General features: G+C 49.2%; 1 protein-coding gene across 6 annotated transcripts in view; it reads right to left on the reverse strand.

Moving 5' to 3' along the window:
• Positions 1 to 17,652, reverse strand: part of LHX6 (LIM homeobox 6) — a 41,800-nt gene extending 24,148 nt beyond the window's left edge. The window contains exons 1-4 of one of the 6 annotated variants that reach the window (XR_014215883.1): positions 17,418 to 17,652; positions 15,545 to 15,730; positions 15,278 to 15,399; positions 1,358 to 1,578 (exon numbers count right to left, since the gene is read on the reverse strand). Coding sequence is in view for 5 of the 6 variants with exons in the window: in XM_082208973.1 (XP_082065099.1) it covers positions 1,358 to 1,578; positions 15,278 to 15,399; positions 15,545 to 15,730; positions 17,418 to 17,477 (589 nt within the window). In the remaining variant the exon portion in view is untranslated. Of the gene's footprint in view, positions 1 to 1,357; positions 1,579 to 14,202; positions 14,347 to 15,277; positions 15,400 to 15,544; positions 15,731 to 15,959; positions 16,966 to 17,417 lie in introns of those variants that run through there. The other 5 variants (XM_082208973.1, XM_082208976.1, XM_082208975.1 and 2 more) reach the window with 5 other exon arrangements.
• Between the last annotated feature and the right edge of the window lie 1,449 nt (positions 17,653 to 19,101).

Raw genomic sequence — 19,101 nt, forward strand, 5'->3', positions numbered from 1 at the left:
AATAACCCAGAGATGCATTTGAAATAAAAGGACACATTCCACTCATGTTAAAACACGCTGATTCCTGGACCATCCGTGGGCTGGATTTAGAAGGTGATTGGGCCAGATCCAGCCCCCAGGCCTTAGTTTGCCTACACATGCAGTAGAGCACGAGACTGTTAACCTCAGGGTCATGAGTTGAAGCCCCACATTGGGTGAGAAGATTTCCTGCATCACAGGGGGTTGGACTAGATGACTCTTGGGGTCCCAACTCTATAGTTCTATGATTCTATGACCCTTCCAAGGAAAACTTCCCACTGGGAACATAAAAAAACTATACTAAGTCAGATCCCTGGTCCCAGTATGGTCCACCTTAGCTCATCAGGGCTTCAGGCAGAAGTCTTTGGCCACATCCCAACCACACATTTAAAGCACTCTCATACTCCTTTTACAGCCATGGGGAGAACCTTCCCCAAAGAACCTTGGGAACAGTAGTTTGTTGAGCGTGCTGGGAACTGTAGGTCTGTGGGGCTAGCACCCTTCACAAAATGACAGTCCGCAGGATCCCCCATGACAGTGAGAGAGGCCTAAGAGTTCCCAGCTCTCCCTAGGAATTCCAGGAACTGGTCTCAAGACCTTCTGCACAAAGGACAGGTGCGTTACCCACTAAGCTGCAAGCCTTCCTCTATGAAAGTGGCTGGCTGGCATCTCTTCGTGACTTGGGTTTTGGAGAGCCAGTGTGGTGCAGTGGTTAGTGTGCCAGAGTCGGACCTGGGTTCAAATCCCCACTTGGCTATGAAGGACACGGGGTGTGACCTTGGAGTCAGTCGCTGCCTCTTTCAGCCTAAACTACCTGCAGGGCTCTGGTGGGGATTACATGAAGAATGGGGGGGGGGCATGTGCATCATCTTGAGACCCTTGGAAGAAAAGGGGGTGGGGGTATAAATGCAATAAATAAATAATGAATAGTAAGCACCAAATGGAAAGTGGCAACCCTTGTCAGGTACTGAATGCCATTGCATGCTGCCCATCAGATATCGTCGAGCAAGAAATAACGGAACAACAACAACAACAACAAAAAATAGCTTGCAAATATAGAGATCAAGTATTTGGTAAACTTCCGACAAATATCTAGCACGTATCTGGAGAATATTCAACACCTAGAAACACATGGAGGCCAATTTTCGGAAGTCGACACATTTCCGCTCTGCTTAGTTATCCTTTCTGAGCCGCTTGGGCTTGGAGGGCATTGCATCTCTGCGCTTTTCTGTCGAGAGACATCAACCAGGATAAGTCCAGGGTTGAGGGGAAGGGATCACACCTCAAACCGTCTCACAGAGGGGGTAAGCAGGATCCCGGGGGGGGCGTGTCCACCTACCATTCTCTGCTGCGCGCTTGAGGTTCTCGATCATGGTGTCGTAGTGAATCCGGCACAGGACTTTCTCCTCCACCAGGCCAAACTCCTCTCCAGTTGACAGCTGACGTTTGCAGGAGAAGCAGGCAAAGCAAGCCAGGTGGTAAGCGTTGCCGCGAGCTCTCCTGACCCAGTCGCTGGCATAGATCTGCCTCCGGCAACGGGCGCATTTTGTACCGAACTGACTGCAAGGAGAGAGAAACACAGAGTGAAGAAGCTGGCAGTGCTTTGGGTGCCTCCTGCTCACTCTTGCGGCAAAAGCTGGCGCAACTTCTCGTACAACACCAGCAACCCTAATCTCAGCCCAGTAGGTCACATTACCTTTCAGGCTGAAATGCTGAAACAGTAGCCTCAGGAAAGCGAATCCCCTGGGACAGTGAATCAAAAGCCAGTGTGGTGTAGTGGTAAGAGTGCCAGACTAGGACCTGGGAGACCAGGGTTCGAATCTCAACCACCCTAGCTCACTGGGTGTGGTCTTGGGCCAGCCACTGCCCCTCAGCCTAGCCCACCCCACAGCCATTAAGTGAGAAGCGGGAGAACACGATGTACGCTACCTTGAGCTCCTTTGAGAAAAAGGCGGGCTACAAATGCGGCAGATAAATAAGTAAATAAATAAATAAATAAATGTAGCAACAAATCCTTGGTCCCACAAAGAGATATAGCACACCTGTTCCTCCAGATGACTCCCACCTGGAGGAACCAGAGGGTATAGCTGGTCCTCAGAAAGCGCAATCATGCTACATCACCTGAAACTGTTTCACTGCCATTGGGAAAGAACATTGGGAATCGTAGTTTTTTGAAATGCTACAATTCCCGAGGTTCCTTAGGGCGAAAGGTGGGTAGTGTTGATGCTTAAAGCAGCTCTCATTTATACCGTAGAGCAGGGAAGGGGGACATATGTGGCTGCCCAGATGTTGACAAGCCACAGCTCCCATTATCCCTGATCCTTGGCCACGCTGGCCGGGGCTGACATTGTGAAATGAAGTCCAACAACAATGGGATACAGGTTTGCCACGGGTTGTGCATCGCTTCTCGTGACGTCGACTGGTGATCATTCTCCACTGTGCAGCGGAAATACACCTGTCCCTCCTCCCAGCCGAAACATGGCAGGAGTTCAATATTCCACTTGAGGGAACCTAACTAACCTAGTGCAGACAATTGCTCCCCTTCAGTTCCATACTAAGGACTGAAAACATTCTCCTGGCAGAGAAATCTACCTCCCTTTGCAAGGTAAGGGGGCATTGCACCATGACCCATCCGTGTCTTGCTCATTCTTTGAGTCATCCTGGGAGCTGCCTTCCTGCTTCCTTGCAGATGAGCATGAGTACATAAGAAGTGCCAGCCCAGCATCCTGATCTCACAGTGGCCAACCAGATGTGGTAAGAAACCAGGGAGCAGGACCTGAGCCCCCTTGTGCTTCCCAGAAACTGGTATTCATAAGCACTGCTATGGAAGCGGAGCATGGCCATTCTGGCTTATCAATTGCCTTTTCCTCCTCCATGAATTTGTCCAATCCTCTTTTAAAGCTGTCCAAGCCCTCCCTGCCTCCTGGGGGAGGGAGTTTCATGGTTTAACTCCTGCAAGAAGGAGGACTCCCTGAACCTTCCAACATTCCATTTCACTGGATGCTCTCAAGTTCTCGCGTTGTAAGAGAGGGATAAAAACTTTTCTCTGTCTACTTTCTCCCTTCCATGCATAATTTTATAAACTTCTGTCATGTCACCTTTTACTTGCATTTTCTCTAAACTAAAAATTCCCAAATGCTGCAACCTATCCCCATGGGGGAATCCCTCCACACACACACCCAACCATTTTGGTTGCCCTTTTCTGAACCTTTTCCAACCGTACAATATCCTTTTTGAGGTGAGGTGACCAGAACTAAACAAAATATTCCAAATGTGCTCACAAAATATATTTGTATAATAGCATTATGGTATCAAATTCTTTCCTAATGGTCCCTAGCATATAATTTGTGTTTTTATGGCTGCCACACACTGGATGGACATCTTTGTTGAGCTATCCACAGCAAGCCCAAGATCTTGGTTCCTGGTCCATCACCACCAATTCATACCCCATGAGCATATATGTGAAATTAAGGTGGTTTTGTGCCAACATATATCACTTTACACATTTTTACAATGAATTGCATTTCATTGCAATTCAGAGCTCTGTTTTATTGACCCTGAACAATTTAGTGTCATCAGTGAACTTGACCACCTCACTGTTCACACCTAACACTAGATGGTTTATGAACAAGTTAAAACGCACAGATCCCAATATTGCTACTTGAAGGACTCCATGTTCTTTGATTTGCGGAAGAGAGGAAAAAGGCTTAAGTCAGCGATAGCCAAACTTGGCCCTCCAGCTGTTTTGGGACTACAATTCCCATCATCCCTGACCACTGGTACTGTTGGCTACGGATGATGGGAGTTGTAGTCCCGAAACAGCTGGAGGGCCGAGTTTGGCCATCAGTGGCTTAAGTAGTCTATTGAGACCTCCAACCATTTTCAAGTGGTCCACAGGCAACAGTGGTTTGAGAACCACTGTAATAGATACCTGCCCTATAAGGAGGGAGGAAGAATGGGGCAGAGGTGAGGCCTGTCTCCTCAGCATGGCCCTTGGCTCATTCGCTTGAATTATTGCAGGCTCTTTGCACCCACTTTGCACCAACAGAATTGTGCCATTCCCAGCTCTGAAATGTTGCAGTGGTGCTGAGGGCAGACTTTGGAGGTTAACTGCTTCTCCTTCTGCAGCTTTGTAGAGCTGAAGCAGTACTCAGCATATTAAGGATAAAGCAAAAGGGCATTTGACTATCAAGCTCCCAAGAGCCAGGTCCAATGATTTTAGCCAACTTTTGGCACTATCAGCTCACTCGTCTTCATATCCAACACAGAGATGGACCCCGTGCAAAACCTGAGCCAACCTCACCACCACCGTTGGCCACAAAGGAGATAAAGTGGTTCCCAGAGAACATCACCCAAGTTGGCACTGACCCCGTCCCCCATTGCTCTGATGCAGCCTGGGACAACCGGAGCAGAACGGCATCTAAAAAACGCAAGTGAGAAGTTGTGTCTGAACAGTCCCAAAGCCAATTTGGAAAGAGGGGGGAGCAGGGAAAGCGATGGAGTAACAACCAAGACTGTGCTAATTTCTTGCATATGGGGAATGCAGCAAGCTGGCTGTGAGATGCTCTGTTTGCATGGTTGTACAAACAAAGGAACGGTATTAATTAATTTTTCATTGCTGTAACAGGCTCGGGGAAAGCTTGAGTCCTCACCAGCAGCACCAGAGAGAAGAAAAAGGATTTTTGAATAGACCTGCAACACTTATCATTGTTCTACACAACCACTTTAAGTAGTGACTCAAAGCATTTTCCGACTTATTTGGTAGATTAATTTGGGGAGCCACATTTTAATCAGGGAGAGCAGGTTTACATACATTGTTTTAACTCTAGTTTTTCTGTCCCCTGTTCCAGTAATACGTCAAACCTTTAAAAATGATATTCTTTCAGTGAACAAGAGCTTTCGGAACATGCTTTTAGTAGTTAACTTAAAACTGTATTTTTATAAGATCACCTGCCCATTCAGACAAAGAAATGTACAACTTTGTGTAGGAAAAGCAGGGTATAATAATTAAACAAATAATAAGAAACCCTCTTTTGAAAAATGTTTAAGTTAAATTTGAGGTGTAAGTAAATACCGTAAGGACTAAATTGGTGGATGCTACAGAAGAAAGGTAATTAAAAGCAAAGTTATCAAGGTGACAAAGTAACATTTAGAATCACACATAAAACACAAGCCCCACTCAGCAGAATGAACAGCAGGCCAGTCTGGCTTGCCACACGTGGAAGAAGAGGACTGTGTCTAAGACTCTCCCCGTCTGCCCCGCGGAGGACCTTAAGGTCCATAAATAGCAACACCCTAGTGATCCCGGGCCCTAAGGAAGTCAGATTAGGCTCAACCAGAACCAGGGCCTTTTCAGCACCGGCCCCGGCCTGGTGGAACGCTCTGTCTCATGAGACCAGGGCCCTGCGGGATCTGATTTCTTTCTGCAGGGTCTGTGAGACACAGTTGTTCCGCCTGGCCTTCGGCTTGGAATCAACTTGATCCCCTCCCCCTCTTTCCTTTTCCTTCTGTGATGGAGCTTCTATTTGGGACTTCCCTGGCTTTTCTCTGGCCCGCGTAGGACCAATCTGGATAGTTGGCCTTGATGAAGACGTGACGTCTTCACCCAAAAAAAAGTTTTTGATTTGAGTTTCCACTGAAATGAGGCTGCATTTTAATGTTGCGTTTTAATCTTGTTTTTTAAGTTGTATTTCAATCAATTGTTTTATATCTGGTGTTAGCCGCCCTGAGCCCGGTCTTGGCTGGGGAGGGCGGGGTATAAATAAAATCTGTTATTATTATGAAGCCCAAGTCCAAAATGACCTGAATGCACAGCAAGAAATTGAAGACACAAAGGCTTGTGCAGCCAAATAAAAGCCATCCAAACAGCAACCCTGCAGTGCGTACTGTGCTCCCTACTGAACCCCCGTGGGGAGGCCTTCCTACTTTCAGGTTTAAATTGCAGTCTGCATTCAGGCTTCAAATCCCAGTGGAATGTGCTTAATTTAAACCACTCATATTTACGTCAAGTGCTGAGAGCCTCATTGCCTGTTGTGAGTGTCAGGCCTTACAAAAGGGATGGGGAAATCTGTGGCCCGTCGTATGTTGTTGGACTTCCAGCGACCTCAGTCAACATGTGGCTGATGGCTAGGACTGATGGCATTTGGAGTCCAGCAACATCTGGAAGGCCACATAGCCGCCCCCGCCGCCCCTTAAGCACAGTCCGAAACGCATTTCTTTCCCTACTGAGAAACTGCCAGCAGCCCACACCACGGAAACGATTTCTCAAGCTGAGGTGCAGGGATTTTTATGCTAGCCTACTTCACAGGGCTGTGGTGCATGAATAGTCAAATCCATATAATTAAGGCATATTTTTAATCACACGGCAAGTGATGCCTCCGTCCTCACAATACACGCCTTCACTATGAGTTTGTATTCCACTCTGCATACATGGGTGCATCTAATCTGGTTCAAACACTCCTGCCGTCGCATCTATTTCTGGCTGTTTCTAAAACATGGCGCTTTGTTCCGCACGCACACAGAGACTCACATTTCCCACATCTGCATTTTAAAAAGTATGTACCTAACATTGTATAGGTACATGTATCTTCCAAGTCAATATTCTCCTCCCTTGCTTTCTATGTCTCGTTAGCACAAGTCGTCTGTGCCCAGAATAGTCCTAAAATTAACATTTTCTCCTCTGATTACAGGCTTTCTCAGAGAGAGAGAGAGAACACACTCCTTTCAACCTCTTTGCCAAGCTCAGTATGTGTCTAAAGCTAGTAGAGAGTTTACCTTTCAGGCCAAAACAACCCAAGGATCTGCCTGATAGAAAGAAGGACATTGTGTTTTTTGTTTTAAAGGACAAAGTAAAAAGCAACAGTGGCAACCTTTTAAGAGCATAATAAAAAAGCCTCCTCAGTCAGCCCTATAGCCCATTTAGTCCAACTTCCCGTTCTCACAAGGTCGCATCAGATGCCTGTGGGAAACCAACAGGATTCGAGGACAAGAACAGCACTCTGCCCTCCCGCAGTTTCCAGAAACTGGTATTCAGAAGCATCACTGCCTCTGACCATGGAAGCAGAGCAGAGCCATCAAGCCTAGTAGCTACAAGTAGCCTTCTCCTCCATGAATTTGTCTAATCCTCTGGTGGGAGTGAGTTCCATAGATTAACTATGCACTTTACAGGTGGAAGTTCCACAACGCTGATGGGACTTGAACTTGCTAAACGGCCTCGGTGCAGTATACCAGAAGGAGTGTCTCCACCCCCATCGTTCTACCCAGATGCTGAGGTCCAGCACCGAGGGCCTTCTGGCGATTCCCTCGCTGCGAGAAGCCAAGTTACAGGGAACCAGGCAGAGGGCCTTCTTGGTAGTGGCACCCTCCCTGTGGAATGCCCTCCCACCAGATGTCAAAGAGAACAACAACTACCAGACTTTTAGAAGACATCTGAAGGCAGCCCTGTTTAGGGAAGCTTTTAATGTTTGATGTATTAGAGTATTTTAATATTTTTTGGAAGCCGCCCAGAGTGGCTGGGGAGGCCCCTTATTTTCAAGTTAACAAGTAGCTTACCAGCACAAACTTTTAAATGTCTACTCAGAAGCAAGTCCTCAGGAGTTCAGTGGGGCTTATTCTCATGTAAACTTGCACCTTAATTGTGGCCCTGGTAGGTGCAAGTGTGCTCTCTGCCTGCTTGTATTATCTCCATCATCAATTGCTGTTGTTATTGTTAATTGAGTTTATATACAGTGGTACCTTAGGTTACATACACTTCAGGTTACATACGCTTCAGGTTACAGCCTCCTCTAACCCAGAAATAGTGCTTCAGTTTAAGAACTTTGCTTCAGAATGAGAACAGAAATCGTGCTCTGGCAGCGTGGGAGCAGCGGGAGGCCCCATTAGATAAAGTGGTGCTTCAGGTTAAGAACAGTTTCGGGTTAAGAACGGACCTCCGGAACGAATTAAGTTCGTAACCCGAGGCACCACTGTACCGCCCTATCCCCGGAGGTCTCAGGGCGGTTCAACTTGGGTTCTGCTTTTCAAAAACAAAGATCCTTCCTAAGCAGCTTATTCTCATAAGATTTCAAACCCCCAAAATACGGTAAAAGAACAACCACAAAATCTCATAAACAAAATCACATAAAATTAGAAATGTTAAACACCTAAAACAAACAGAACGGCACCATTATCTATTTGTCTTTTAGATGTAACCAGCAGCCTAACATCTTGAAATCTCAATTGCAGCTCCATTTTGCCCTCCGCAAACGGATGCTGCCTCCTACATATGTCAGACCCCCTAAGATAAGGGATCTTTGAGCAAACAAAAACTACTTATAATAATGTCTTGGCCCTCTGCACATGCAAAGCACCCTGGAGAACAATAGTACCATTCTATATGTCTCTACACAGAAGTAAGTTCTGTTATTGTCAGTGGGGCTCAGCTTGCAGGCTACCCACCTGCTGAACCCTCTGGGACACCACAAAGCCTTGAGGAAAGTCAAGGTAAAAACATTTGTGGGGTTGCATGCTTCCGAGTGTTAGACTACCCATACTGGAAATAGAATTGAAATAAACTCAGAGGTCGCTTAGCCTAACCCACTGCTCAGAGCAGGAACTGCAATGGACAACATCTCTGGCAGCTGGCCATCCAGCTTCTGTTCAGATACGTACCTCCAGTGACACAGAGACCCACCCTCCTCCCAAGGCAGATGGTCCCACCACAACATCTCCTTCCGTTTCTCAAGGCTTCCTCATCCTCTGCTTGACTGACTGTTCTTCAGCTCCCCCCTCTCCCTCCCTTGCAGCTCTTTCAAGGAAGGGCCTTCGCTCAGTGGCAGAGCTCCTGCCCTGCACGCAGAAGGTCCCAATCCCCAATGGCATCTCCACATAGGAATGAGGGAGAACCCTGCCTGAAACCCTGGAGAGCAGCTGCCAGTCAGTGCAGACAAAGCTGAGCAAGATAGACCAAGAGTGAAATAATAATAAAATAATAATAATAATAATAATAATAATAATAATAATAATAATAATAATTTATTATTTATACCCTGCCCATCTGGCTGAGTTTCCCCAGCCACTCTGGGCGGCTTCCAATCAAGTGTTAAAAACAGTACAGCGTTACATATTAAAAACTTCCCTGAACAGGGCTGGCTTAAGATGTCTTCTGAATGTCAGGTAATTGTTTATCTCTTTGACATCTGATGGGAGGGCGTTCCACATAGGCGGGGGCCACTACCGAGAAGGCCCTCTGTCTGGTTCCCTGTAGCCTCACTTCTCGCAATGAGGAAACCGCCAGAAGGCCCTTGGAGCTGGACCTCAGTGTCCGGGCTGAATGATGGGGGTGGAGACGCTCTTTCAGGTATACTGGGCCAAGGCCGTTTAGGGCTTTAAAGGTCAACACCAGCACTTTGAATTGTGCTTGGAAACATACTGGGAGCCAATGCAGATCTCTCAGGACTGGTGTTACGTGGTTAAGGCAGTTTGCTGTGACTTGCTTTCCTCACCATCCCAGTCATCCACCTAGGCGATGCCCAGTGCTCTTTCTACTTCAAATGTGGCATCTGGTAACACTGGTGGCGATACCTTTTGCGTTATTGCATCCTCTTGCCATCAGACATGAATTATTTGCCTCACTTTTGCATTTTAAAACCATCTAGCAGGGAGGAGAGCCCCAACACCCAGAAGGGGAATTTGCGTAGAACGTTGGCTCCGTTTGGGAGCCTGGCTGAGCAGGAAAGTGACAGATTAAATATGCTTTGAAATAACTTCGCCAGTTGACAGTGGAATGCAACATTTTAAATGTCTGGGAAGCATAGAGAAAATACTAGATTAGGTTAGATGGGGGAGGTGTATTGCTGGAACGTAACCATCTCTTGGATTTGCTCTGATGCCAATAGTCAAGGAACAGAAAACATCTACCCCGAAGTAGGCTCATCTTCAAGTTGCCAGAAGGCTGCTTTTCACCTTTTAAAAAAATGTAGTTTATGCAGAGTGTATGTGTGGGTGTTCAATATAATATATAATATAAGAATATATTGTTATATATAAAGGTAAAAACAAAGTGTACAGCACATTCCATGCAGCATCTTAACTCAGAAATGTGCATATTAAAACGGGGGAAATAACAAGTATTAATACTTGCTCAGATTAATTATAAGTAGGGGTGTGTGTGTGTGTGTGTGTGTGTGTGTATGTGTATGTACATATACATATGTATATGTATATGTATATATATGGCCATTAGGTCTTAGTAAGTATGTGTGTAAATAAGTGAATGGTCATTTTAATTCAGCGTTTCAATTTTTATTTTCTTTGATAACACAGCAAGAATTTCAAATTTTAATTAGGAACATATTATTCTGGATATCACCAGTAGATGTGGATCTCTCGGTTTATTGCGGGGAAACTGAGGAAAGGCAGCAGGAGGAAATAACAGTTCCTTTGGCTGCTAAAAGTAAAAATAAATTATGGATTAAAAAACTGGAAAATTGGTGCTGTGGATTTAACTGACTTTTGTTCTGTCTTTGAAGTTTCAATCAATGTTCTAAAAAATAGCCCCTTCTCCTGCGAGTCTGATCGCGACCCTCCCTCTGCAATCTCCATTCAGAGACACCCGGCAAGAGCGTCAATCAGAGTTTGCTTCAGAAGGATGTCGTTTTTCGGGGGGGCGGGTGTTTAGCACCCAATTAATACCCCCCAAAACTTGTCAAGACCTCGATTTTGATTTAGACCTTTTCTTTTGGGGTGGGGAGGAGGGGACACATTTAGTCAAGATGTGGCGTGGATTTTGGTGTCCCGGAAAATGTCAGATGATGAAGGCGAAGCCCAAGACTGGAGCGGAGTTGGCGGAGCATCACCTGAATTTTTCAAACCTGCTCGCCGCCCTCTGATGCGCAGTGTTTTAAAGAACAAAAGCGGGGTTTTCAACTTTTATCTAATCTCTCCGCTTCCTCTATTACAATTTATGTATTTGTTCTCTTCAAGAGCAAATCTCTTTCCGCATACCGCTTGAATTTAAGAATGTTCCGTTTTCCGCAGCGCGATTCTCGGTGCGGTTGCTCGGGAGCAAGAGCCGCTGCGCTCCATGGAGCATTTCCCCCCTCTCTTACACCTCGAGAATTTACAGCCTTACAGCGCAAATCCCGCGCAGGTTTTTACTTATAGGCGACTCCCCCGTGCCCCAGTGAGATTTACTCCCAGGTAGGGGGAGTGAACCTTGCAAGATCGCAGCCTTAAGATCCTCTCTGTCTCTCATAAAATCTCTGGCCGGGACCGCGGCGCAAGTATCCAGAGATAAGGAAAGAGCCAGGTTGGAACGAAGAGCCGACCTCCGCCCCGAAGAGGCTGCTCGCCCCGCAGCTCTCAGAACCAAGCCTCCAGCTTGCAAGTTCCTTTGCTGGGAGGGAGAGGGGGTTCATGGTAGGCTACCCCGCACTGCGGGTGGGCAGACACTGTCCCAGCCAGGCGAGGTCAGCCTCCCCAAGGCGGGCAAGCGGGGCGGCGGGAGATGCGTTGCAATGGGACGCATTTATTCAGGTTCCTTAAATCACTCCAAACATTTTAGCACCATCTTCCCGCCGCCGCCGCCGCCTCGGCTTGGGGAGATCTCCTAAACCCTAAACCATCACACGCTCCCCATTATTTCTCACCCTAGCTAGTATGAGTTTTTAAAAACCGAAAGCACTTGCGCTGCGTAACTAGCAAACGGGACTCGCTTCGAATCCATTTCGGCTCGAAATCTTGCCACAACATTGCTTGTTTGCAAACGCAAAACCGTAACGATTCCTAGCTTCCTCTTTCTTGTTTTTCCTTCTGGTTCTCCCTACCCCGTTTTCGGGTATCTTTGGTTTGCGGGGTTCTTTTTCCTTTTTTAATCCGGGGCAATGCTATAACGCGGGCGGTTGTCCAGGGGCGTAGATTTCAGACACGCGACGGCGGGGGGTGGGGTGGCAAATGCCAAAGACTGAGAAGGACGTTGGGATGAAGACCCCAATCCACCCACCCACTCGTGCGGAAGTAAGTCCCAGGGAACTCGACTAGGCTTTATTTTAGGAAACGCAGCTGGAAAGAGAACTTCGAAAACCCGAGAATTTGGCTAGATGTTAGTGTTGTATTATTAATAGTAACAGATAAGTTGCCATCGGTCCTAATCACCCTCAGAGTAGATGCACTGATATGAATGGACTCAGCGGTTGCATTTTGAGTAGAAATTCGTTGAATACAAAATAACGGTCACAGGAAAAACAACTGCGTATAAGTTGTTCTGCTCCGCTCAAACAACTGAAACCCGTTAGCCACGTCCATTCATTTCAGTGGATATAACTACTGTGGGAACAACAATAAAACAAAACAACTATTACTACTACTACTATTTTCGGTTAGGTGGCATGGTAAGGAAAGGTTTAAAAATCAGACAGCTCCGCAGCGCTGTGATTTCAAGCAACGCGCTTGCCTGCTTCGTTTTTCCCCTTCCGGAAAAGGTGACCCCCCCACGCGCGCCGTCCAGGGCGCCTTGCTCCCTCCAGGAAACCTGGCGCTGCGCGGCCGCCTCAAGGTGCATTAGGGGGGCAGCGCCTGGCGAGAGGGCGACCTCTCCCCCTTTTCCGAAGCATCTGCCCCCAGAAAGGGTTTGCCCACCTCGGACCTCCTTGATGGCAGGCCGGGAGGGCGCTGAGGAGAGAACGGGGTCCCAAGCCAAGGAATAGACAAAGAAGGACTTTCTTTTAGGAGGGCCCGATTCCATGGGGAGAGCCTTCCCCTCGGGGGCTAGGGCAAGCGCCCACCCCCAGTCCCCACCTTCCGCCCGCAATCCCAGGTTCCTTTTTTGATCCAGCGCCTTTGAACCCCGGAGTTCGGATTTGCTTGGGTGGGTCCGCTTCCAGCTCCTGGAGTAAGTCACAAAATTCGCCGACCATTATTTAGAAAAAGCAATGCAAACTACCATAGTTCGCAACGCTCCCTGGCTACCTTGAGGCGGCGCGCAAAAATGGGTAGGTTAGAAGACTTTATTCCGTTTTATTTGAAAGGCATTTTAAGGACACTTTGAAAGATATCAGATGGCCTGATCCAGCGGACACTACTTCTGTTCTTATGTTTATTTAAAATATATCCCGCTTTATAGCCCGATTAGGTGTTATATTATTTATTATTATTATTATTATTATTATTATTATTATTATTATTATTATTACTACTACTACTACTATTACTATTGCTATTATTATTTCAGCAAGTGCCATCGAAGGGTTCGGGATTCAGAGCATTCTGGGCCACTCAGCTGACGCCTCCCTTCCTCTCTTTAGCCCGGCGGGTCCCGGGCGCCAAAGCAAAGGCGCCGGCCGTTTTGTCTTTACTCCAGAAGGGCGCCCGTTTCCCTGCCGAGCATCGCCCAGCCCTCCTGATCTCATTTATCCTCTCAAAAACCGTAGTATTATAAAGCAAACCCACTGTGCGGAAGGGTAGGTCAGTTTGAGAAAGCGAGCGGGGGGGGGGGGGCAAAGGCCCTTCCAAACGCGGCGCGCGACCCGTCAAATCCAAACTAGGTAAAAGCGCACGTAGGGGTTTTTTTTTAATAAAACAAAAAACACCACACATACAAACAAAACAAAACCTCACTAAAACTATTTGAGCGGGTCCTTCTCTCAGCTACAGAAAACGGTCGAGGCAGTGTGGGGGGGGGGAGGAAACGAGGCGTTGTTGTCCTTTGGCCTTGGCTGGCTTCACCGCTGCAGGAGATTTCCTGCTCCTCCCCTCGCCCCAGAGGCCCGTCCAGTCTAGCACTGGGCTGAGAGGCACCGGATCAACTTCGCTGGAAGTCTCTTCCGCAGTCCTTAGACAGGGGGCTTCGTCCGCCGAGCAAGGGGTGGCCCTGACCCAGAGACCCGGCGCCCACCCCCCTGCCCCTTGATTCTTCACAGCCTCCTCAGTAAATTTCTGCGAAAGGGAGAGAAAACCCGTCAACGAATCTGGACGCACCCCACCCCCAGTGCTCGCCTCTCGGGGGTCAGCCTGTTCACAAACAGCCCTGGGAAGCTCTCAGGTGCCCTAGGTATAATTCAAATTCCCCCCCCCTGCCCAGAATAACCTATCCTTATTCAACCTCTTGGAGGGGTGTCTCTCCGCTTTTATCTATTTTTAGAACGCCCCCCCCTAAAACCCTTCAAGAAAGAGACGGGTTCGGATTTAGCTGCCCCCCTTTTTTTCTACAGGAAAGTGCAGCTGCCCGCTTCGTTCACTCCAAACTCCAAATCTCTGGCCCGGGCGGACAAACGAGACACCTGGAGACAATCCGAGCGCTGAATCCGGATAAGGCCAAAAAGTGGACGTTTCTGCCTCCGCTGTCAAAGCGCACCCGCTTCCGACCTGCAGAGTTGCCCCCCTCAGAAAAAGGATGTTGGAGGCGGACAGCTCCAAACCAAAACCAGCGCCCGCCTCCGCTCCGGAGTTCCGCCTAGCCAGGAATCCGAGCGGGACTTCGTTTTCATTACCAAATCCTAATCTTAAAGGAAGAAACTGGTTTGAGATTGGGACGCCTGTTTTAAAGTTTACTTTAAAATTTTTTAATTCGGATTAATCAGGATTAAGAACCAGTATAAATTAAAATCAAGCAAATTCGGAATCCTGCCTAACTGGGTGCGCGCGCCTAAATATATATATATATCGGGGTCAGCCTCCCCACACCTTTTTTGCCAAGATTTGGTGAGCAAAGACCCGAAGACTGAACAATTTGCACCTGAGTTAATAATTTGTCCACACGTTCAGTTCGAGTCCTTTAGGTACCAGTGAATGCATCCTTAGCCGCATCCCGCAAATCGAGTATGGACGCTACGGGGCAAAACACCACAAGAAACCCAAGACTCAGTGGCGTAGCGTGGGGGGTGCAGGGGGGCCGGCCGCACCGGGCGCAACATCTGGGGGTTAGGGTTAGGGGTGCAAATCCACGGGTTAGGGGGCGCAAATTGCTTGCCTTGCTCCGGGTGCTGACAACCCACGCTACGCCACTGCCAAGACTCCCATTCTCTTCCAGTATCCAAAGCTGAGATAATTTCTCTCTGAAAGCTCCAGGCCCACCTCGAGTTCCTCCCAAGTAAACTTCGCTGCGCTGCATATGAAACCATTACTTTAAAAGTGATCCAGAGCAAACCCGCCCGGGCGTTCAGGAGACCTTTCCAGAACATGCTGACCCAGCAACCAGGAAATTCCAAAGCAAGCGGAATCGCTCCGGATCCGCCCTCCCTCAGCCCCACAGTTCCGTCCATCCTCGCGGCCTCCTGGAACCTACCTGAAATAGTCCCTTTTGCAATAGATTTCTTTGTTCTTGACGTAGCAGGTGTGCTGCCGGCGAAGCGAGGTCCGGCACACTGAGCATTCCAGGCAACGCATGTGCCAAGTGAGGTCGTTCACCTGCGGGGAGGGGGGGGGGAGAGAGGCAAAGGGACCTGAGATGAGGGCTGAGGGGTCTGGCGATGAAAACCCCTGTCCGTTCACTGCCTCTGCCCCGCAACACACCTGCCCACCAACCATTCCCCCCTACGCAGCTGCCCTTTACCTGGAGCAGGTACCGGTCCACAATCTCCATGCCGCAACTGAAGCAGACGTTCTTGGCCCCCGACGGCAAGGAGGAGGAGGCAGAGGATGGTGGGGAGCAGACGGAGGGTGTGGAGGGCGTGCTGGCGCCCGAGCGCGCCTCTTCTTTATCCAGGGCGCTCGGGAGCGCTTCCCCGTCCGGCTGGGCCTGCGGAGAGGAGAGAAAACCAAGAGGCGTTAGACGGCGGCACAGCTCCGCGGGAGCCCGACAGCACCCAGCCCCCCAGGGCTCCCCTGAGAGGCGGAGGACCAGCCTTCTCCCTTCTCCTTCCTTCCTTCCTTCCTTCCTTCCTTCCTTCCTTCCTTCCTTCTCTTCCCTTCCTTCCCCCATTTCTCAGTCATCTGCGCTTCGTCCTCCCCGTCGGAAGCAGGCTTACCATTCGTCAAGGCGCGCGGTGGAGACGTTCGTCGCTGCTGCTGCTGCTTCTGAAACCGGCGGAAAGGCTCTAGCTGCGGGGCTCCATGCCCCCCCCCTCTATATAAGCCCGCTCCAAACAATAAACCTCAACTTTGTAGTGGCCATAGAAACGGCGTCGATCAAAAAAGAGGGAGAGGGAGAGAGAGAGAGGGAGAGAGAGAGGGAGAGAGAAGGAAAAGAAGAAAGGTAGAGGCGGTAGGGCTTGTTAATGGAGCAATTTGCAAGGGGGGGGGAGAGAGGAAAGGAAAGAAGGGGGTGGCTTTGAAAAGCGGCTCTCGAGGTAATCGCTGCGCTCCAGGCTCGCTTTGCCTCGCCAAAGCTGCTTCTGCAGCCGCGTCCGCGGCGTCCTCCTCCCTACGCCGCCCCGAAGCGCCTGCAATTAGCGCCGATGCCCAGCCAGAAAGGCAGCGTTTTTCAGTCAGCCTCGCCGTCGGGTGGGCTGCGCAATAGCAGCGCCCGCCTGCCCCTTTCCTGCTCTTCTCTCTCCCCCCCCCCCACCGCAGTCGCACTTTCTCCTCCCTCTCCCCCCGAGCACCAAAGAACTGAGACCCCCACCCGCGCTCAGCAGAAAGAGGGAGGAGGCGACCTCGACCTCCCCACCACAAACAAACCCGTGAGAAGACTCTCCTTCCTCTCCCGCTACCCGAAACTTACCACCAACATTTTCCAACCAATACTCTCGTCCACAATACTACTACGCCGCCGCCGCCGCCGCCAAGGAAGCTTCCAGAGAGCATTTTATACTATTTTATTTACTCCTAAGGAGGCCCCTTTTGCTCTCGAGGAGACCATCCTCCCCAAGGCACTAAAAGCAGAAGGAATATCTCGAAACATGCCCCCCCCCAGGAAAAGAGATGCAGGAGATGGGAAGATACAGTCACCTGGGAGATCAGCGAGGGGATCTCACAATCTCTCTCCCCACCCCCGCAAAAGGCAGGGAAGGGATTAGGGTGGCACATTCATTCTGGGGGGTGGGGGTGGGTTGAGGTCACATCTGTCCTCTATAGAAGCTGAGGAGTTTTCCCTCCTCTGTCAAAGACGTGGAAGGCGGGGCGGGGGGGGGTTGCAGTGAGGCCTCTTTTATCATTGTATGCTCCTTTTTGTGGGGGGGGGACAATCTCTCAGTCCTCCCCATCCCAAGCGAGCCTAGGTGTCATCCAGCTCAGGTGTGTGTGTGGGGGGGGTCTGGCTCCTTTTTGCTTGAAGGACTGGGGACCAGGTTCTCAAAACTACGACCCCACCCCCAAACCAGGGTGGCACGTTTTTTCTCCCCCGCTTCAGGACATTCATTTGCCCCCCCAACTCTCCTCTCTAGAGTTTGCACGGGGCACAGGAGGCCCTCTGTTCCCCTCCCTCCACATGCACAGAAGGGCTCTTCTCCGCTTTTTCTGCCCCTCCCCACAATGCCATGCCTCACCTCGGTCCGCGACTGCTGGCCCTCGGACTGGGGGGTGGAGGTCTCATTCTTCCAGAACATGGACGGGGGCGGGTAGTTGGGGGGCACACGAGGAGGGGAGCTCCCCTCCGCAGCGGCCGCCCAGACGTGACTCACCCGAGGCGGCTGCTGGAAACAACTTTAAATGTTCCTTCTTTAAAAAAAAAAACAAAACAAAAAACTAGGGCGCTCCCCCCCTCCTGTTCCTCCTTCCTTTCTTTCCTGAAGCTAGACGGGGTGGCGAGAGCAGCAGAGAAGGAGAGAGAGAAGGACCGGGATGGTGGATATTCCTGCAGGGCTCGGATCTTGCACGTCGTTGAATGAAGAGGCGCGCACGGAAGACAGTGCCTCTGAGAACGTGCAGCGTTCTTCCGTCTCTCACCATGAAGGGAACTCGCATGGAGGAGGGCAGTGAGAGAGAGACTGAGCCCCCTCAGTCCCCTTCTAATAATTTAGGATCACACACAAATATAAGTGAAAGTACTAGGATGAGCTACTCAGAATGCGTAGACCGGAAGTTTTGGCTTGGGAGTGCGGAGAGGGTTAGGGGGCTAGCGGGTGGCAAAGGATTTGGAGCTATGCTTTTATTTACTATTTGATTTATTTTTTTAATTGCCAACTTGAATAAAATATTTGGGGGGGTAGTGGCAAGTAAGCTAATGCTATTCTTGGATGCATCAACAGAAGTAATAGCACCACTGTATTCTGCCTCTGTCAGACCACATCTGGAATACTGTGTCTAATTCTGGGCGCCACAATTTAGGAAGGATGTTGACAAGCTGGAAGGTGTGCAGAGGGCAACTAGGATGATCAAGAGCAGGGGTCAGCAAACTTTTTCAGCAGGGGGCCGGTCCACTGTCCCTCAGAGCTTGTGGGGGGGCGGGGGGCGGACTACATTTTTTGGGGAGGAAATATGAACGAATTCCTATGCCCCACAAATAACCCAGAGATGCATTTTAAATAGAAGGACACATTCTACTCATGTAAAAACACCAGGCAGGCCCCACAAACAACCCAGAGGTGAATTTTAAATAAAAGGACACATTCTACTCATGTAAAAACACACTGATTCCTGGACCGTCCGCGGGCCAGATTTAGAAGGCGATTGGGTCAGATCCGGCCCCTGGGCCTTAGTTTGCCTAACCATGATCAAGAGTCTAGAAGCCAAGCCTTATAAGGAACAGTTGAAGGAACTGTGTATGTTTTGCCTGGAAAAGAGGAGACTGAGAGGAGAATTGATAGGCATCTTCAAATATCTCAAGGGCTGTCACATGGAAGAGGGAGTGTGCTTGTTTTCTCCTCCTCTGGAAGGTAAGACCCAAATCAATGGCTTCAAGTTACAAGAAAGGAGATTCAAATTAAACATCAGGAAAAACTTTTCCATGGTAAGAGGTGTTGGACAGCGGAACTGTCTCCCTTGGGAGGTGGTGGACTCTCCTTCCTTGGAGGTTTTCAAGCAGAGGTTGGATGGCCATCGGTCATCGAAGCATCAGTTGAGAGTCCTGTGTTGGTTGGACTAGATGACCTTTGGTGGTCCCTACCAACCCTATGATTCTATAAGCCCTGCCCCACATAAATGATCAAAAGATCCAGCGCGCACACACCATTTGAATGACGATGCCCATCAACTTGAGGAGGCCTGATGCCCTCAAGTATTTTGTGGTGG

Source organism: Podarcis vaucheri (assembly GCF_965113315.1).
Source record: "Podarcis vaucheri genome assembly, chromosome: Z".
Classification (NCBI taxonomy): domain Eukaryota; kingdom Metazoa; phylum Chordata; class Lepidosauria; order Squamata; family Lacertidae; genus Podarcis; species Podarcis vaucheri.